The following is a 17,557-nucleotide window of genomic DNA, read 5'->3' as shown; positions in this document are numbered from 1 at the left end:
CTCTAGGAAAACACCTATTAGGCATCCACGCTACATACACATGCTGGCACCTGCTATCTGGGAGGATCCTCCTTCACCCTGCCACTTGTGCTAAAGGAATAACTTCCTCAGCTTCGAGTAAGTAGCAGACCCTGGTATGCACCTATCACCTGGGCCACATCAGCCAGCCATATCTATTACCTCAGTCACCTGTACCACCTCGCTACTGCACTGCAAAATGGTGCTTCTGCTTCTGTGGCTATGACTCCAATTCCAGAGGACAGTGCTGCTCCATCCCACCCCAGTCCCTGGGAGCCAGCCATTTCTGAACTCAGGATACCAAGGTCAGTCAGCGTCCAGACTTGCATATTATAGAGGAGGAAACTGCGGCCTAGCGACGGCAAAGGGCTCACCCCCAGGTGCACAGGGAATCAGTGGCAGAACCAGGAATGGAAGTGAGGACCCACAGTGCCCTGCTCTAGCCCATAGATCACACTATCTTTCAGTCATTTGCATCACCCGAGTGTGACTGGAAGGGTTGTGGGTTGCAGAGAGTGTGATTTAAGGAAAACCTAGTTAAAATGGCTCATGACAGTGCTTAGGTCACTGACAAAACTCTCAGGGGGTCCTCTCCTCTGCACTGTCGGTGGGATTCATTCACCCGGCCCTCTGCTGCTGGAAGGAAGCTAGCAGTCTTCTGACTGCCCCAACTCACCTCCAGGACCCTGCCACTGATGTATCGGTCACAGGTCTCGCACTTAATGCCGAACTGGGCATGGTAGTCAGATTCGCAGTATGGAACGCTGTCCCTTTGGAGGAGAGAGGAAGACAGGAAGTGAGAGCAGGGTGAGGGACAACTGAGAGACCCCGCATGCATGATACGTGGCTTTCACTGCATCAAATGGCTCAACTGAGATGTGGCCTGTATTAGAACGACCTCCCCAGAGGAGTGTTTGCTGGGAGGCTCTTCTGCTGTCTAGGGAGCAAGGGACCATTGGAAGGCTGGTGATGAAGCAAGAGGGCAGCTTCTTCAGTCGTCACCCCTCCTACCAAAGGATCTTCTCACCTACCCCAGCCCCCACTTCCCACTTTCTCCCCCTACCAACCCCAGCCCCGCCCCTTCCCACCCTCTCCCCCCACGGGCTCTACTCACCTACCCCAGCCCCCACTTCCCACTTTCTCCCCCTACCAACCCCAGCCCCGCCCCTTCCCACCCTCTCCCCCCACGGGCTCTACTCACCTACCCCAGCACTCCCTTCCCACTCTCTCCCACTACCTACCCCAGCCCCACCCCTTCCCACTCTCTCCCCCTACAGGCTCTCCTCACCTACCCCAGCCCCGCCCCTTCCCACCCTCTTCCCCACAGGCTCTCCTCACCTACCCTAGCCCTGCCCCTCCCCACCCTCTCCCCCACATAGGCTCACCTCACCCACCCCAGCCCTGCCCCTCCCTCTCCCCCCACAGGCTCTCTTCATCTTTCCCCCCCACCCACTCCCCTGTGGACTCCCCTTCCTCTGTCAGCTTGTTTCCCCTGCAGGCTCCAGCTCATTGCTCCCTCCACACAGGAGCAGGGCGAGGATTTTATTACAGGCTTCATCTCCACACCTCAGTGCTTCTCTCAGAGAGCAGCAGGAGAGGAGTTCCAAGTGCAAGGGGACATCTTCCTGCAGGCTAGGTGCCTGACCCCTGCCGCCCCCCCAGCCAGGCCAGGCTCTTGCAGTCCCTCCACCCCCAGGAGGGGATTCAGGGCTCCCGGGCTGCCTGTCAGAGGACCCCATGCTACCCTTTGTGTCTCAGACCCACCACATCTGCACAGACCACAGCAATTGTTCGGAGCTGCTGGCCCTTGACCAGCTTCAGAGGAGGGGATGGAGTGGGACTCCTGGGGCAGCTAAGTCGTGCTCTGGAGTCTGAGGAGGAGGAGAGGAGTGGTACGAGGGTACAATAGAGTTGCTCTTGCCTGCTAATGTGACTGAATGCGCCTGCAGCCTCCTAGGGGCCACCTAAGCCTGGCCTGTAAAAGCCTGACGGCGGGCATGCTTCATGAGCCAAGGCCATGCCAGAAACCTTGCAGCCGGCCAGCATGCAGAGCAAGAAACCCTTTCCCTGCTGCTTGCTCTCGCCTCAGACAGTCACAAATATACACGGAGACCACAGCCCGCTGCTGTTCCCAGCACCACAACCACCAAGGGATGAGGGACAGTGACAGCCTGCCTGGGCCAGAAGCACAGGCCACTCGAGTTAATGGAGACTCTGCCCCGGGGGAGCAGGTCCAAGGCCCATGACAGGTACTTGAGCAGATGTGCTGTTCCATTCAGAAGAGGGCATGCCTGCACATACTCTCCAGCCAGCCCGTTCCCTGTGCAGTAGCATGTTTTGGAGGGATGCGACAATCCCCCTCCCCATCATGGTAAGCCTCTTCCCTAGGTCTCCTCAGAGACATGTCTAGCACTTCCAGGATGTATCCTTCCCACTCAGCTATGGGGTGTGTGCGGAGACAGGTGATCAGGTGGCTCCCCACCCATCTCTGTGGTATGTGCTTTTGCAGCCCCTGCAGCCTGAAGGGCGAGGGGAGTCGTGAGCTTGCAGCAATCCCAGGGGCGTACACTAGTCCTCGGCCTCCTTGTTCCCTCCCCAGTGAGTGGCCATGGTGCAGTGAAGGATAACGGGTAGGAGTGAGGAGACACTCACTTGCTGATGTACTCCCCAGTCAGGATGATCCCGCAGGTTTGGCACTTGAAGCAGCTGACATGCCACTGCTTCTCCAGAGCCAGGAGTGACTGGCCGTGCTTGATCTCCTCCTTGCAGCCCGCACAGTCTGGGGAGACAAGGGATGGGGCAGAGCATGAAACCATCACAGCTTCCTGCCCGAAGGGCCTCTGCAGCCTGGCAAAGGCACAGCTGGGGAAGCCACGCAGGGTGAAATTGCAAGAGTTGACAACACTGAAGCCCTGCTCTCATCTCACTGTCATCTAGAGCAAGGCTCTGTGACTCACATATTTCAAACTCTGCCCAAGCTAGAGGGGACACCCTGAGACAGTTTGTTGACTTGTGCCACCATTCCCTAAAGTCTTGGGAGCCGGGACAGGATTCTGTGCACACCGAGTGACTCAAATGCACAGCCCCACGCTTACAGTAATGCGCACAGATACACACACTCACACTTAGCGTAGGTCTGCACAGCATTCGGCAGTGTGACTGCAGCTCAGGTGGGCATACCTGCACTGGCTTTATTCTAGTTAGCGCAGCTAAAAATAGCAGCGAAGACCCAGTGACATGGACCCTGGCACTGGATTGTACAAGCTTGCCCAGAATCCGGAGTACATACTTGTGTTGACAGCCCACACCGGGGTCCATGCCACTTTATCTTCACTGCTATTTTTAGCCAGGCTTGCTAAAGTCAAGCTTGCAGTGTGGACACACCCACAGGTACACACAAATTCCCATACACAGAATCATAGAGAAGTGTACACACACATAGAGAATCAGACCACTCTCTCCCTGTTCTCTCCCAGAATCAGACACCTTTTCACCCTCTGATCTGGGTGCTGGGAGAGGGGCTTCTGATGAGAGCTATCCCAACACACATTGCATTTTCTTCTAATGGGAATATGCATCTTCAGCACGTTCCCTAATGAGTCCCAGCACTTTGTGTATTGCATAGCAAGCTTCCACAGTTGGTGCTAAGAAAGAGCTGGGCAAATCTATGAGTCTATAATCCTCAGAGGAAAACTGGGTGGGGTGCCAGAAGCACAGACAGCACAAGGGCAAAATGCACTGGGAACATGCCATGATTCTACTGAGCAACCAGCACCCCTAGCCTCGCCCAAAGCAGATGGCCTCATTAGGTGGGCATCAGGGTGCGGCCAACCTGCTTGGCTCATCCTGGTTTTTGAGCTGCTTTTCTGAGATCCTTAGAGCGAATGCTGGCAGGAAGTCATGTCTGGAAGGGGAATAAATCCAGTGACAGCCACTTCCCAGCTTGGGTGGATGGGGATGCAGCAGTCTGCTGTAGCCATGGACTCTTTGATCCCAGTGTTACTAGCAGCAGTTCAGCTCTACCAGTGGAAGCCCTGGTGCCAAGCAGGGTTTATCCACTGGGTCATGAGCTAGGTGACCCTGGGGTTAAAATACTGGCAGCCCTTGAATCGCATCCGTATTAGTGCTCCTAGCATGGCTCCCCCCTCGGGTAGCAATGGTGGGAAGTGTTTGGCAGCAAGCTGAGCATAGGAAGGGCTGTTCTCTAAGCTGTGTCTACATCAGCCCACTTCAGTATTTACCAGCCTTCCTTCCTTTCCCATTTCCCTGGGCTCCCATCAAGGCTGGAAGCAGGAAGCACATGGGCCTGAGAGCCCTGGCTTTGACTCCTCTCTGCCCTTCTCTCTCTTTCACATCAGGGACTCTCTAGGATTTCAGGGGTCTGTGTGATACATGGACAAGGTATTTCTTTTTAATTTCTTTGCTGCTGGTCTCCAGGGAGATTTCAGTCCCCTGCGCTGTACGAATGCAGCAAATACGATGCATTGCAAGCCAACCGAGTGGTAATCTCGACAGCACCAAAGGTGTGTTTTACCCACCACACTTCAGGGCAGCCGTGCAGCTCCATTTTACCCCCATGCATCTGCCTCACTGGGTAGCACTGGAGTGGCACACAAAGCAGCAGCTCAATTAGCCCCTTCTCGCGTGAGTCACTCTCTGCTGTGCTCTGGCTTCCTCCCTTACATGGCACCACTCCCCCAGGTTTGCTGCTCACCCGCCTTTCAGGTTTGCTCCTGTTATGTTGGCAGTCAGGGGGCCTTGGAGGTGACTTGCAGAAGCAGCCTCCTGCCTTCTTTAGGGATGTCCTCATCCGAGAACTTACCCTTGCTTTTGCTACTAGACAACAGTGGCACTTCCCTTGCCTCCCTCAGGGGTCCGAGGCTCTGCAGTCCTCTACTGGCTGCAGTGCCATGGAGGTGGTAAGGGTGCAGGATAGGAGCAGTGAGAGAAGCTGTCTTGGCTTATGCACATCCTGGATGCCGCCTGCAGCTAGTTATGAATAATCCATGCTGCCCTTGGGTAACCTCAGCTCTGCAGCCTAGCCGAGGAATGTCTGAGAGAGGATTTCAGAGGCTATGGTCTCCAGGGCACCTGACCGGGAGAGGACATGGAAGTGGGTGGGAAGAAACAGATGACACATGTGGTTCCCCTTCCCTTCCTCTCTGCCAAGAGCCTCCTAATGGACACTGGGGGTGGGGGAAGCAACCTTGTGCCGACTCAGCGCTAGTCTGCTCTGGCTCAGATAGACCTGGTGTTGCTGCTTTCATCACCATCATCTGGGGTCTTTCATGTCCAACTCTGCCCAGAGAGTCCCCTCTGGGGCACGGGGTTCACTGGCCTCTCATGCCTGGGGCCGACAGGAGCATACTGTAATATGATGCCAAGACCAGACCCCTGAGCTAGGTTCACACCAGATCAAACCATTGGCCTCTCCAGTCCAGTTCCCCATCTCTGTCAGTGGCCAGTACCAGATTCCTCAGAGGAAGCCCTGTAATGAACAGTAATGGGATAACCTGCCTGGAAGGGATGTTTCTTCCAGACCCCACCAGTTTTTGTCGTCTCTTGCCTTCAAGCAGGAAGGGTGATAGTCTAACTATATTTTAAAATCCTGTCCCATGTAACTGTAGCCTCCACTCGGTGGGGGCCATGGGATGGAGTGGACACACAAGAGAGAAGTGGGGGACCTACTGTTTAGGGATTTCCAAGTTTGGAGCAGACCAGACACCCTTAAGTCAAATTGAAATTAAAATGAACTAGATTTAAATAATAAATTGGGTTTTTCCCCCTATGCTTTCCCCCACAGCTCCAATGCAAGAGCTCCCTGAACCCGAGAGCTATGTCTGGGATGTGAACTAAGCCCACGATGGGAAACTCCACAGTTCAGGGGCCCACACTTTGGCCTTAGGTCTCGAGTGGGAAAGCAAAAAGCCACCTTTTCCCCCGCCCAGTGGTGTGAGTCAGCGCCGTGGGGTCTGTCTAGGTTCACTGGGTCAGTACTGTGACTTTCACATTCTGATCCAACGACGTTTATTCATTAAAATCCCATTGAAAAAGAAACAAACAAAAAAAACCAGAAGGAAGAAGTCTTCCATGTCAGTTTCTAAAAATGGATGTTGTTCTCCTGAGATGCTGAACTGCCGCTCCATTGGAGCTGTTCACCTGCTACCCTTTACGGCAATCACATAGGCAAACTTCTCCCCAACACACTGCCCAACACACCCTGTCTGCCACCCACCAGCTGACACTGCTATGCTCTCTTGGGCACCTGCTGAACAGTGCAACATTCGCAGGACTCCCACCAAACAGTCCTGGCAGAGCAGTGTGTGACTCCTGGTGGTCTCGGTGGCGTCCTGTACTGGTGCTGCAGTGCGGGCTTGTGCTTCTGCCACTCAGCAGCTCATCTTAGTCGCCGCAAGCCTGGGAGGCGGGAGAAGTGAAGCAGTGATGGCGTGCTCAGGGTGCTGCTGCTCGTGCGTGGAGCAGGGGTGAGCTGCCACGGGGGCAGGCGCCTCAGAGCAGAGGGCGCAAGGTGGAAGTTTCGCCTAGGGCGTGAAACATCCTTGCACCGGCCCTGCTTCTGAGGGAGAATGTGAGTGAGCAAGCAAGACCCTGCTTTTCCAGAGCAGCTGTTGGGCATTAGATTGCTCAGTTATCTGTTGATCGCAATAAGTGCGCTGAATCTTGCTCTCAGATATCACAGAGTGCCAGGGCCGGCTCTAGCCATTTCGCCGCCCCAAGCATGGCGGCACGCCGCGGGGAGCGCTCTGCCACTCGCAGGTCCGCGGCTCCGGTGGACTGCCCGCAGGTGTAGCTGTGGAGGGTCCGCTGGTCCCACGGCTTCGGTGAAGCATCCGCAGGCACGCCTGCGGGAGGTCCACTGGAGCCACGGGACGAGCGGACCCTCTGCAGGCACGCCTGTGGGAGGTCCACTGGAGCTGCCTGCCGCCCTCCCGGCAACCAGCAGAGCGCCCCCCACGGCATGCCGCCCCAAGCACATGCTTGGCGCGCTGGGGCCTGGAGCTGGCCTTGCAGAGTGCCTGGCTTGTACCTCCTGAGTGCAAAGGCAGGAGGAATGACTTGTCCTCCTACTCCTTGCCTTCCCTTAACAGGGCAATCCCACCTCAGACTTACACAGGTGAGGTGAAACACAGCATCCGCATGGGGATCACAGCACTTTGCCCTTCCTCCCCTAGCTGCAGATTTTGGGTTTGGGTATTGTCCCAACAACCTAGGCCTGTCTTTAGAAATCCCACGGCAGACTGTCCCAGGCTGCAAAGGGCTTGCTAGTAAAGCCCTGTCAGGTCATGAAAACAGCATGGGACTTCCAGACACCAGTGGTGACCTGAGACAGCCATAGGGAAAGCCCAGGTGGAACTGGGAGATGCCTTGCCTGAGCTGCCTCCCCCACCAGCTCCACACCCCCCTCACCAGTGCTCCGCTACACTGCAATACTGGGTCCCTTCCCGTTATTCCCCAAACTGTGGAGAAATCCAGCACTGAGCATGTGCACCACAAGAGAAGCCTGGCTCTGGGAGGGTTTCCTGCCCTGGCTGAGTGTCCAGGTTCTAACAGCATCTCTGATTGCTCATGGGGATGGGAAAGCGTGGGTCTGTAACTGGGGTAGGAAACATAGTGGCTATGAGAAGAGTTGTACAGAGTACATTTAAAGAAATACCAGGGAGCAAACAGATCACATTGCTGGCCCCACAAATGGATCCAGTTGCTTCTCTTCCTGGTACCTGCTACTGTTGGGTCTCTTAAAGGCACAGGCTACCGCAGCCATAATGACTTAACATGGAGCAATGCCTTCAAGACAGTCACTATCTGCCAGGTCACATGACAGCACCAGGACTCGGCCGGATCACCTGTCATTAACCCTTTGTAGACATCACACACGAGAGAGCGAGATCAAATATATCCAACTTACGGCTCGGCCCGTGAATCTTGATAGGCTTGGAGCTGATCAGCGAATGGGAACAGGCTTGGCAGACACAGTCTTTCCCGCTGAATGTCACTTTGTCTCCAATGGGGAATGGCTTCCTGCAGCCACAGAGAAGGCAGGAAAGCATAAGAAACACACCTCCCCTGCTTAGAGCTCCAGCTAGGCTTCAGGGTGGCTCCCTGGGCTAGTCTGTCCTTCTGATCCCGTCCATGGGCCTCCGCTTATTCCCTCATGGGGCAGCCATTCAGGGCAGGGGCATCAGCTGCTGCAGTACTGGTCCCACTCCAGACTGATTGCAAAGAGCTAAGCTACACCTGTCCCTTCCCTAGTTTCTCCCGTGGTGAGATCAGGCTGTCCAAGTGAAGTATGGAGCAGGTGTGGGGAAGATCTTGGAAGTAGAAGAAGGGTGTAAGGGGCAGACCAAGCAGGGTGTCCGCCACACAGGGATTTACAGAGCTGCAGGGGAGGACTGAGGCAAGACAAAAGATTGCTTTCTTTCCAATGAAAAATGGTGATATAGGAAGTGTATACACGCACCTAGATGAATGCACACGCCTACAATCAACCACACAGTGAGACATACACCTGGCGAAGTGTACACCCCTACATCCAACCACAGCCACATGCATAGAGATACCTCCCCCTGGAGAACATACCCACCCACAGGGGCATGCACCCATCCTCAGAGATATGGATGCAAAACATCGAGAGACACATGCATAAACATTAGTGCCCTGCTATTCTGGTCCTGCACCCTCGCAGCTCCATCCATGAGCCTCAGCCCTACCCTTAGCACTCTGCTATTCCAGTCCTGCACCCCCACAGCTCTGCCAATGCACCTCAGCCCTGCCCTTAGTGCCCTGCTATTCCAGTCCTGCACCCCTGCAACTCCACCAATATGCCTCAGCCCTGCCTGTAGCACCCTGCTATTCCAGTCCTGTGTGATGAACAGATTCTCTCCATTCAGTCAAGTTGGGGATTGTGTACAGCCAGCGGGTCTGGTTGGGAATTTGCCAAAGCCACATTCACTGGTACTCAGCCAGGCTTGGAACCCAGCTCTCCAGGGGTGAAAGGTGAGGGTTCTGGCTTGCTTCCCCGTGGCTTTCACTGAGGCAGGAGATGGAAGACTGGTTTATTGGGTGAAGTAGGGTGAGGAGAGAAGATCCAAAGAATTTATGTATGTCCCTCCTCCCCCCACTGCAAAGTCCCTGATGGGAATAGCATGTTTGCTATGTCTGAGGACACCCATTATACCAAGCTACAAAATACATTTATGGCATTGCTGAGCTGGCCTGAAAACCAGCAGCGCCTTCCCAGCTTCAGGCATTGGCCTGCTCCTGGGGTGGGGGTGTGGTACCCTGCAGCCGCATGTCCAACTCACCTGCACATGCTGCAGACAAAGCACTTGGGGTGATATGTCCTGCCCAGGGCAGAGATGACCTCTCCAGTGATGAAGTCGTGGCAGCTGTCGCAGCGGGTCCCGTAGAGCTGCTGGTAGTCATGGGTGCAGATGTACTCCCCGTTCTTAAAGAAGAAGCCTGATTGGGCCAGGTCACAGCCACACACTAGAAAGGGAGAAAACAGCCCCAAGGGGAGAAGAGTCAGCCCAGCGACCATCTTCACAAGCTGGGCACGTTTCCTCCAAGAGCTTCTGAGAGGTGCATGAGGTGAGGAGTTTCTGAGTCAAGGTAAGGTCATTGTGGGGTCAGCCTGGGCTAGCACAGTCACAGCATCTCAGCAAAGCACTTGGAACACTACTGGATGCTGCACCCACTCCCATAAGGACAACAGCTGAGGGCATACAGGGAGTGAGGCCATGTGCTCCCCACATCACTTTCACTGAGGTCCTCTCCGTGGTCCTGTACTGCATCTTCACTCCTGGTTTCCACATTCCTCCCTTCCCTACAGCCCCCACTTTTTTTTTAAATGGTTGCAACTTGGCCTATGCACATGGGAACTTTGAGTTAATCCTGAGAGAATAAGCATTAAGGTGAAGCACTAACTGCTTTGACCATCATAGCCCGCTAGGCTGGACTTCTCTATAGAACTCACCAGCAGCGTCCCAGTGCACACCAGGAGGGTCTTTGGGAAAACCTAGCAGGAATTCTTCAGCTATAGTCTCTCGAATGTGATTGTTCCAAAAACTTGAACAGGAGCCTTGGGGGCGGGGATCCGGCCTGAGGACTGCAGGCATCTCAGTAGATTCCTTCCTTTCCACAGCCAGCCAGCCCTCCAGCTCTGAAATGCTGAGGGGCCAGTGGGCACCTCCTTCAGCCTCACAAGATGTCACTGTTGGGCTGCAGGCCTGGTCCAGGATGAAGCCTCCTGGTTTTGGAAAGGGATGGGCCGTGCTGAGAGGAAACTGTAGGCCGCACCCAATGGTCAAAGGAACTGGCCAGCAAGATGATTCCAGTGCATTGCAGCCTGGCATGACCGAACATGGATTGGGCTAATCTAAGAGCTGCATTATTCCCTCACCCTGCCCACCACACCTGATGGCACCTAAACAGGGTCAGGCACATCCCCCTTCCCTCTACATTTTCCTTTTACAAATATCAGAGGGTTTTTTTTTTTAATTGCTTTAGTGCTCGTGAAAGTGATTGCCAGGTAGTATTAGCTAGCACCAGGCATGCTGGGGACAGGTGCCATGCAAACTTCCTCCACACAGACCCACCCCTAGGGCTTACGCACCGGCAGGTTCTTCCTGGAGGCTTGGCTAGGAAAGAGGCCATGTAGCTGCAGTAGCTGTCCAATGACTCTAATGGATAAGCCTGGCCCAAAGGCCATCAGACCTCAGTGCCAGGTTTGGAAAGGCAGCTACCACCTCCTTCATCACCTGCTGTGGCACCAAATTACAGTGGCACCAGCATGAGGTGAGTTCACGATTACGAGTCTGACTTTTACCCTGCATCTCTTTTAATACCAACAAAGCACCACATGCTCCAGGATTGTCCTTTGAGCAGGGGTACAGAACTGAGGGTCTTCCAATGAAATCCCCCCTTCAGCCCAGGAGCTCTGCTGTAAGATGGTGCAACTGCAGAGAGTAGCAGAGCAGGCAACCGAGCATTCAGTGGCACAACCCATCAAGCCTGGACGGTGGATCTTCTGCTCCCTTAGTTTTACCATGACTTGGGACTGTTACCAGGAGCTTTTAAACCACCCCAGAAAGCTCCCATGGGTGACAGGTGCCTCTTCAGTTTGTTTCTTTTAAAATAAATCACGAATCAGCAGGATTCAGCTGCTGCTCCTGTTACCTTGTCATGGCAAAGGCATTCACAGACCTGGAAAGTAGCAATGGGAGTAGGAGCACAGGGCTGCTGATGCTGGAGACAGGAACAGGACTAATCTCAGCCAATTAACTTCTCCAGGAGAAGGAGGCTGCCTTCAGAACTGCCATGCAGGTGGCATGGCTGAATGACGCGTGAAAATGTCTGCCGGGGGCTGAGTGGCCAAGGGGTGCTGCTTGCTTGATGGGGCAGGCAAAGAGCTAATTCTGGTTTGCGAATGGATGGGCTCCAAAGCCCTCACAGGGTGGGTGTGCGATCATTGCATCAGCTGGGGAGTGCAAACTCTTGCTTCAGGCTCTCTTATATACTCTCCCATTCCCCACGCTCAGCAGAGGGATCTGAGCACCCAGGAATGAGGCAGCAGAAAGTGCCAAGATTATCTCAAAGCACTTTATTGGCATGAATGCCCCAGTCCCTTTGTGCCATAGAGTGGTATCATCATTCCTGTTTTACAAGTGGAGAAACTGAGTCACGGGAAGGGTAGTGACTTGGTGCTCCAAGGTCACACAGGAAGTCTGTGGCACTTGCCACAACACTGGGATGAATCTGGCCCTTAGTTCCATGCTCTAACCCCTGCCCCGTGCACCCTCCCCTAGCACCGAGTTGTAGAACAGAACAGCTAAGCTGTGTGGGGAGTCCAGCTCACATTCAGGGGGGCTGGTCTGCACTTGGAGAGGGGACTTGCATGGTGCTTGGAGAGACTTGAACATTCAACAGAAGTCCAGCAACCCTTTGGAGTATTTAGTGCTAAGCCGAACAGCTCAGCTTCCTGCCAGCCACACACTGTGCAGACAGGGGCGGCTCTAGGAATTTTGCCGCCCCAAGCACAGCAGGCAGGCTGCCTTCTGCGGCACGCCTGCAGGAAGTCCGCCGAAGCCGCAGCACTGCCAGACCCTCCGCAGGCAAGCCGCCGAGGGCAGCCTGCCTGCCGCCCTCGCGGCGCCGGCAGAGCGCCCCCTACGGCTTGCCGCCCCAAGTACGCTCTTGGTGTGCTGGGGCCTGGAGCCGTCCCTGTGTGCAGATCTCCTGTGCGCTTGTCCAAGGCATCGCTGGCCTGGGAGTAGATGTCTGTCCAGCTCCCCGAGCCTTATGTCCTACCAGGGACACTTATCATGGGGTCCCAGTCAGTCTGCAAGAGGAGTTTCTCACAACAACCCTTCTTTTCATTGCCTCCACTGATACCTCCAGCTGCCCCCATTCTGCTCAACCCTCAGTGCTTGCCCTCACATCAGTTCAGAAAGCAGCTGGAACGCCCAGAACTGCAGAAGCAGCACACAGCCCCCAAAGCCTGCAACCAGCCGTTTGCAGTGCTGTGCTTCTCCCACCTTTGCACAGATGTGCTTCCATTCCCCACCTCCCAGCTGGGGACAGTGCCACCGGTGAGGTAATGCTCGGCAAGCAGCCACTGGGCAGAACAAAAGCAGGTGCCTCCTCATTCTTCCTGCTGTATCCTCCAGGTACTGCAGTGATGAGGCTGGACGGACCAACTCTGTCAGACTCAGCGCAGGCCCAGACACAGAGGCAAGAGTTTCAGAGGCAGGTTTTGGCCCCATCTGCCCCAGGGCCAGAAGCACGTTGGCGCTAACCATTGGGCAATGGCTACCGAGCGCTCTGGGCTGAGGGTAGGCAGGGGGATGTGGGAAGCCTGGCGGGGGAGCAAGGCTGAAAGCAAGGAGGCCAGTGTAGGGGCTGGGGAAAGGTGAGGCTGGGTGGAGAGGGAGCTGGGAGGGGCAGGTGGGGGAGGAAGGTTTCCTCTCATAATTTATTCCCTTTCACTTTGAAATCAGATGGCAGCCACTGCCAAGCTCTCCCCAGTGGCTTCTCATCCCCTTTGAAGCTGGAGCCAGTCTGAGCTCTTTGTCTGGTAGAAGAGTTTGCTGTTTTGCACAGATAATGCAGTGAGGGAGGGGTTTCTGCAGCAGAGCGCTGTGCATCTGCAGGCCAGCACCGAGAGCGACCTGGGATCGGTGGGTGGGGGTGTCTGGGTATATGGGAATCTGAGGCTGGCTGTATCCTGGGAAGGTCCCTGTGTACACACAGGGTGGTGTGTGCATGCAAAGGAGATGTACATATATGTATATATGCACAGAGAGAGAGAGAGTGTGTATGTGGGGTTGGCTCTGACTGTGGGAAAGACCAAAACTACCCTGAAGAGAGACACCCTCCTCCTCGCCCGTGCATGAAGGAGTCACTAAGTGCAGGCGATTTGCGCCCGGGTCAGTGTGAGGCGATGAGAACTAGGAGGAGCAGAGGTCTTTAATAAACCCTGGAAATTCTGTGCTTTACAATGTATAGATCCCGTTATTGGCCCGCATAAGAGTGACCCTTTTAATAAACGGACTAAGGAGCATCTGTTCAGGGCCATTAGCTTTAATGGCCTCTCTGCTCTGCTCTCCTTAAGCTCCTCCTCAGGACCGGGGGAGGAGCCCAACTGGCCCATGTTGCTCTCAGCAGTCACTGCAAATGGCCCAGGAAGAGCACAGGGAGCTGGCACGCTCGGGCTGTGCACAACAGTGGGCTAGGGGAGCTTTACGCCTCAAGAAGGCAGGCTGCCACGCAGCTCAGGGCACTGTGCCAGGAAGGCTTGCCAGCTGTTGGGAATGCAATGGCCGCTGCGTGAAGTGAGGTGGGGGTTCTCACAGTGCAGTTCCTACTGGACAGGTGTCCACAATGCACAAACCACTGTCACAACTGTAAGCAGAGTCAGGATGAGCTCTACCCTGACATCTGGTGGAAAGAATTTCAGAGAGTGTATTTGCATAGGCACGCCTACCCCATCCCATGCTGCCGAGCTGTGGGACTGCTTTGTGACAGAAATGACTCAACCTCAGTTGAGTGGTACTTGCTAGACAAGGGACATGGGTTCCAAAACCCAGTGAATTGAGAGAGGTTGGGGACAGGTATCTGTGCCTGGTGGTGCAGTCTCCTTGTGGAGTCAGAAGCACCAGTTCCACCCCCTCCTTTCTTTTTTTTTTATTCCCTCAAGAATCTAAATACAGGTTACTGAGCTGAATTCACTTTGGGCTAATGGTGCACTAGCACTGGGGTTCCCCTACTAAGAGCTGAGATCACTAAGTGTTGAGAGCACGGAGTACTGTGCTAACTAGTGGGGGAGCCTGAATATATACTGTGGAACAGAGCAGCTGGCAGAGTGGAGCAGTTGTGGGGACGGCTGGAGCGGATCATGGGACAGCTGGTGGCAGCAGAGCGGCTGGCAGAGCGGAGTAGCTGTGGGACGGGTGGAGTGGCCCACAGAGCGAGCTGAGCTGAACAGTTTGCAGGGAGAACTGGAGCAGCTCATGGAGCAGAGCAGCTGGTGGAGCGGAGCAGTTTCTGAGGATGGCTGGAGATGCAGAGTGGAGCGACTGGTAAAGTGGAGCAGTTCATGGAGAAGGCGGAAGCAGAACCCACGGAGAGGCAGGGCAGTTGGCTCCGGACCACGTAAGATGCCCCTTTCTACCCAGGCTGGGGGGAGGGACCTCTACAGATAAACTCTCGAACTCTGGGGTGGCATTGACCAGAGACTTTTGGGTTGTCGGACTTTGGGGTGATTGGACTTAAAACCCTAAGGGGAAAAAGGACAGTGCCAAACATACTTGGTGGTGGGTTTTTGTTTATGGTTTGTGTTATAACCCTGTTTGTGGTGTTTCTCCAATGGGATGCTGCATTGATTCCTTCCTTTATTAAAAAGATTTTGCTACACTCAGACTCCATGCTTGCAAGAGGGGAATTATTGCCTCCTAGAGACGCCCAGGGGGGTGTTGTATGTGCGTGTCCCAGGTCACTGGGTGGGGGCTCGAGCCGGTTATGCATTGTGTTACTGAAACGGAACCCCTGGATACTGAACCCGGCCCTTCTTGCTGCCAACTCAGAGGGGCAGAAGGGTTACACAACCATACGCCCCACCCTCCACCCTCAGTTGGCTCATTCCCAGAACGAGGCAAGTCCCAGGATCCAGCTGAAATTAGAAAGTCAGAAACTCACACTTTTTCTGCACAGGTTGGTAGGCCTTGTCAAATTAATTAACTGCTATTAACCATTCATTTATCCAGCACAGTAAATGTACATGGGGCTTTGCAGACACAGATGGGGTCAGGTGAATTTCCCATCCCAGCTCTCATAGGAGATGCACTGGGACCAGGCTTAACATTCCTACTTGGCATCTTCACCAATCTGCCTTATTAAGCATGAGAGTGTCTTTGAAGCCCTGCAGCAGCACGTGGAGGTTGGGGGTGTGCTGGGGGTTTCTCCTTTGATCAGCCTGTGCGAAAGCACCTCTGGATCAAATGCACTGTCCCCTAGGAGTCCCTTGAGGATGTTTAGCCTGAGCTGCAGTACATGGCGTCCTGGAGCACAATGATTTCATCCTCATTTCATATCAGTCAACTTCATTATTGTGGAATTAGTCAGTTACCAGTTGACGACCCTGCCAGGAGCAGCTCTTGGCTTCTGCCCCCTTTTCTCCAGGTTTTATCTCAGCTGGGGCCAGCTCGCTGTCAAGGATGCCTCAGAACAGCTACTCTCTTCTCCCCTCTCCCTGAGGCAGGAGGATTACTAGGATACTGGCTGAGGCAGACTGCAAGGCCATGCATGCAGATCAGGATCATGGTGCATGAGCGGAGCTGTGCACTGGTCCAGGACTAGAAAGGCAAAAGGGGGCTGTAGGGCAGAATTAAGGTGCCCTGGAAGACCCGTGTGGGATGCCAGGACTAGACTAGCAGAGAGGTTTGCAGACGTGGAATTGAGGTGCACACACAGAGCTATTGGGGTAGGAGAGAAGGTGGGGAGTTTGCGCAGCGCTCCCCAAAGTCTGGCTCTAGCCAGCTCTCTCAGTCTCTCCCATGCACAAGCACTAAATCCCCACCACCCCACCCAAGGAATCAGAACCGCTTGTGAGAAGCACATAGGTTTCACCACAACTCAGTGGGGCTGGATTAGTCACGCACAGGCCTTTCAGCTTCCAGCACAGATACCAGGCAGGTGGGGCAGCACGACCAGAAATCTTTAAAGCTGTAGCCTCCTACCTTGGCAGGTGAAGCACCTGATGTGGAAGTGATTGCTCTGGACGCGCACCACCTCTCCCTTACATGTGTCTCCGCAGCGGTAGCACTGGATAACGGTAGAGCTGCCCCCGGAGCCATACGGGTTTTGTTGATAGGGAACTGCTGGTGGAAAGGAGAGAGTGACAAAGACAGGGTGTGTTATCATGAGGGAGGCAGCAGGTCCCATCTGGGCACTGCCCAGCTGTCTGCAAGTCATGATTCCAACACAACTTAAACTGTGAGCTCTGTTTTTGTTGTGTGTTTGTACAGCACCTAGCACAATGGGGCCCTGATCCATGATTGGGGCTCCCGGGTGTGACTGCAATACAAATAATGAACACTAGTCATAATAGTGATGAGAAGAAGTACATTAGTGAAAACGGTCAGCAATTCATCACCTCTGTGAAAACAATACATGCCCCAGAGGGCTGTCAGTGAGAGGTGGCTCTAGTGAGCAGAGGAAGGGACTGGGAGTCAAGGAACTTGGTGTTCTGCTCCTTACCCTGCCCCAGATTCACTGCAGGCCACTTCCCCATCTGTGCCTCAGTTTCCCCATCTGCACACTGAGGACAATGAGACTGCTTTATAAACTCCGCAAGGTCTTGAGACAACAGGTTCTAAAAAGAGCAAAACATCACTCCTTCTTCTCCTCATTCTAGGTGAGTGGGCTTGGAATAAATCACCAACTGCCCTCCCCCCATAGAAGATGGGGCAGGTCTGCCTTATGGACCACGTGCAAGCCATATACCCACTTCTCAAAGGCTCAACTATTGGATGCACAGGAATGGAAGCCAAAAATGAAAATTGGGCTTGGCCACTGGGCCCTGTCTCCTTAGGTACAGTCCCGGACTCACCTAATCCCGGATTCTTACTGGCTTTTACCAAGCAAATGGTGCCAAGAACCTGCCGCCCAGAAATGTGAGAGCCCAGGAGCAGGAGGATCCATGGGGATGTGTACTGTTCTCCCAGACTCAAAGAGCCTCAGCTCTTGCACTGGCAGGTGGAGTTCCCCGAGTCTCTGCTATCCTGGGGGGAGTGGGGACACGGGGCTCTGGTTTTTTGAGGTTCCTTTCTGGACCAGTGCAACCACGTAAAAAAATCCCAAACCACAGCTGGAAGGATGAGAAGTGAAAGCACGTGCATCCGGCAGCCGTGCTGAGAAGTACAGCCCCAAAGGATCTGTCCGCACCCCACACCTGCCCCCGCCCTGCTGTCTCCCCTTGCCTCCCATTTGGGATGTATATTTACTGCTGCAGCCAGGCAGTGTC

General features: G+C 54.4%; 1 protein-coding gene across 8 annotated transcripts in view; it reads right to left on the bottom strand.

Annotated features, from left to right (window-relative positions):
• Window positions 1-17,557, bottom strand: part of ABLIM3 (actin binding LIM protein family member 3) — a 131,852-nt gene that overhangs the window by 35,597 nt on the left and 78,698 nt on the right. For 7 of the 8 annotated variants that reach the window (XM_030572702.1, XM_030572701.1, XM_030572704.1 and 4 more), the window contains 5 exons: window positions 16,272-16,412; window positions 9,342-9,525; window positions 7,946-8,058; window positions 2,671-2,797; window positions 695-788 (listed from right to left, as the gene is read on the bottom strand). In XM_030572702.1, the coding sequence (XP_030428562.1) occupies window positions 695-788; window positions 2,671-2,797; window positions 7,946-8,058; window positions 9,342-9,525; window positions 16,272-16,412 (659 nt within the window). The remainder of the gene's footprint in view (window positions 1-694; window positions 789-2,670; window positions 2,798-7,945; window positions 8,059-9,341; window positions 9,526-16,271; window positions 16,413-17,557) is intronic. The other variant, XM_030572703.1, reaches the window with a different exon arrangement.

The sequence above is a fragment of the Gopherus evgoodei genome, chromosome 8 (assembly GCF_007399415.2).
Source record: "Gopherus evgoodei ecotype Sinaloan lineage chromosome 8, rGopEvg1_v1.p, whole genome shotgun sequence".
Taxonomy (NCBI): Eukaryota; Metazoa; Chordata; order Testudines; family Testudinidae; genus Gopherus; species Gopherus evgoodei.
Note: the sequence above shows the minus strand (reverse complement) of the source record. Positions and strands in the feature narration are given on the sequence as shown.